General features: G+C 51.4%; 1 protein-coding gene across 1 annotated transcript in view; it reads left to right on the plus strand.

The window, feature by feature from the left end:
- LOC103257188 (lethal(3)malignant brain tumor-like protein 3) overlaps positions 1 to 308 on the plus strand; it is a gene marked incomplete at both ends in the record, with an annotated part of 64,126 nt that extends 63,818 nt beyond the window's left edge. The window contains one exon of the mRNA XM_008054915.2: positions 140 to 308. Coding sequence (XP_008053106.2) covers positions 140 to 308 — 169 coding nt within the window. The remainder of the gene's footprint in view (positions 1 to 139) is intronic.
- Between the last annotated feature and the right edge of the window lie 419 nt (positions 309 to 727).

Here is a 727-nt window from a genome sequence, read left to right on the forward strand (position 1 = left end):
TGGGAAAGTCTGTGCGGACTCCATGTCTCAGAGTAAGCCCACCACAGGGGAGGGGGGCTGGAAGGTGGAAACTCCAGTTCCCTTCCTCCCAGGGTGAGCTGTACGTGTGATTTCTCCATCACACCACCCTGCGATGCAGCCGAGGTCCAGAGAGACCCCGTGGGAAGCATGCTGGCAAGACAGGTGGACTCCAGGCCTGTGTGTGCTGCTACAGCGGCCCCAGCCCATCATCTCCTCGCCTGTTCCAGGTGCCAGACAGTCCCGAAAGTGAACAATGTGCTGGTGTTCTTTTTGATCCAGAAGCTGATGTAATAGGGCGCGGACACATTAACCATGTGAGGAATGTTGATCCTTCCCTGCCATAACATCGTTTGAAAGGCCACCTGCTCTCAGTAGGGCCAAGGGCCCTCGTGTTTCTGAGCAGTCACCCCCAAACTTGACTTCACATCAGATCCCCTGGAGCCGCCTTAGAATTCAAACTTGAGAGCCTGCCTCGGCTCACCAGAATCTTACTGATTGAGTGTGTATTCCCCTGCTCACAACTTTCAATAGCTTCCCCTTATTCTTAGAATTGAGACCCTAATTCATTTTTTCCCCCTCTCTTTTAATTTTTATTTAAAATTGTGGGGTACAGTTCAGGGCTAGGTATACAAATATTCACCGTGCAGGTTTCCTTATCGATGAGGTATGCCCTCCTCCCTTCCCCAGGCAGATATTGACTACTGTC

This window comes from Carlito syrichta, unplaced genomic scaffold (genome assembly GCF_000164805.1).
Source record: "Carlito syrichta isolate Samal-C Ts95f unplaced genomic scaffold, Tarsius_syrichta-2.0.1 Scaffold301612, whole genome shotgun sequence".
Taxonomy (NCBI): Eukaryota; Metazoa; Chordata; class Mammalia; order Primates; family Tarsiidae; genus Carlito; species Carlito syrichta.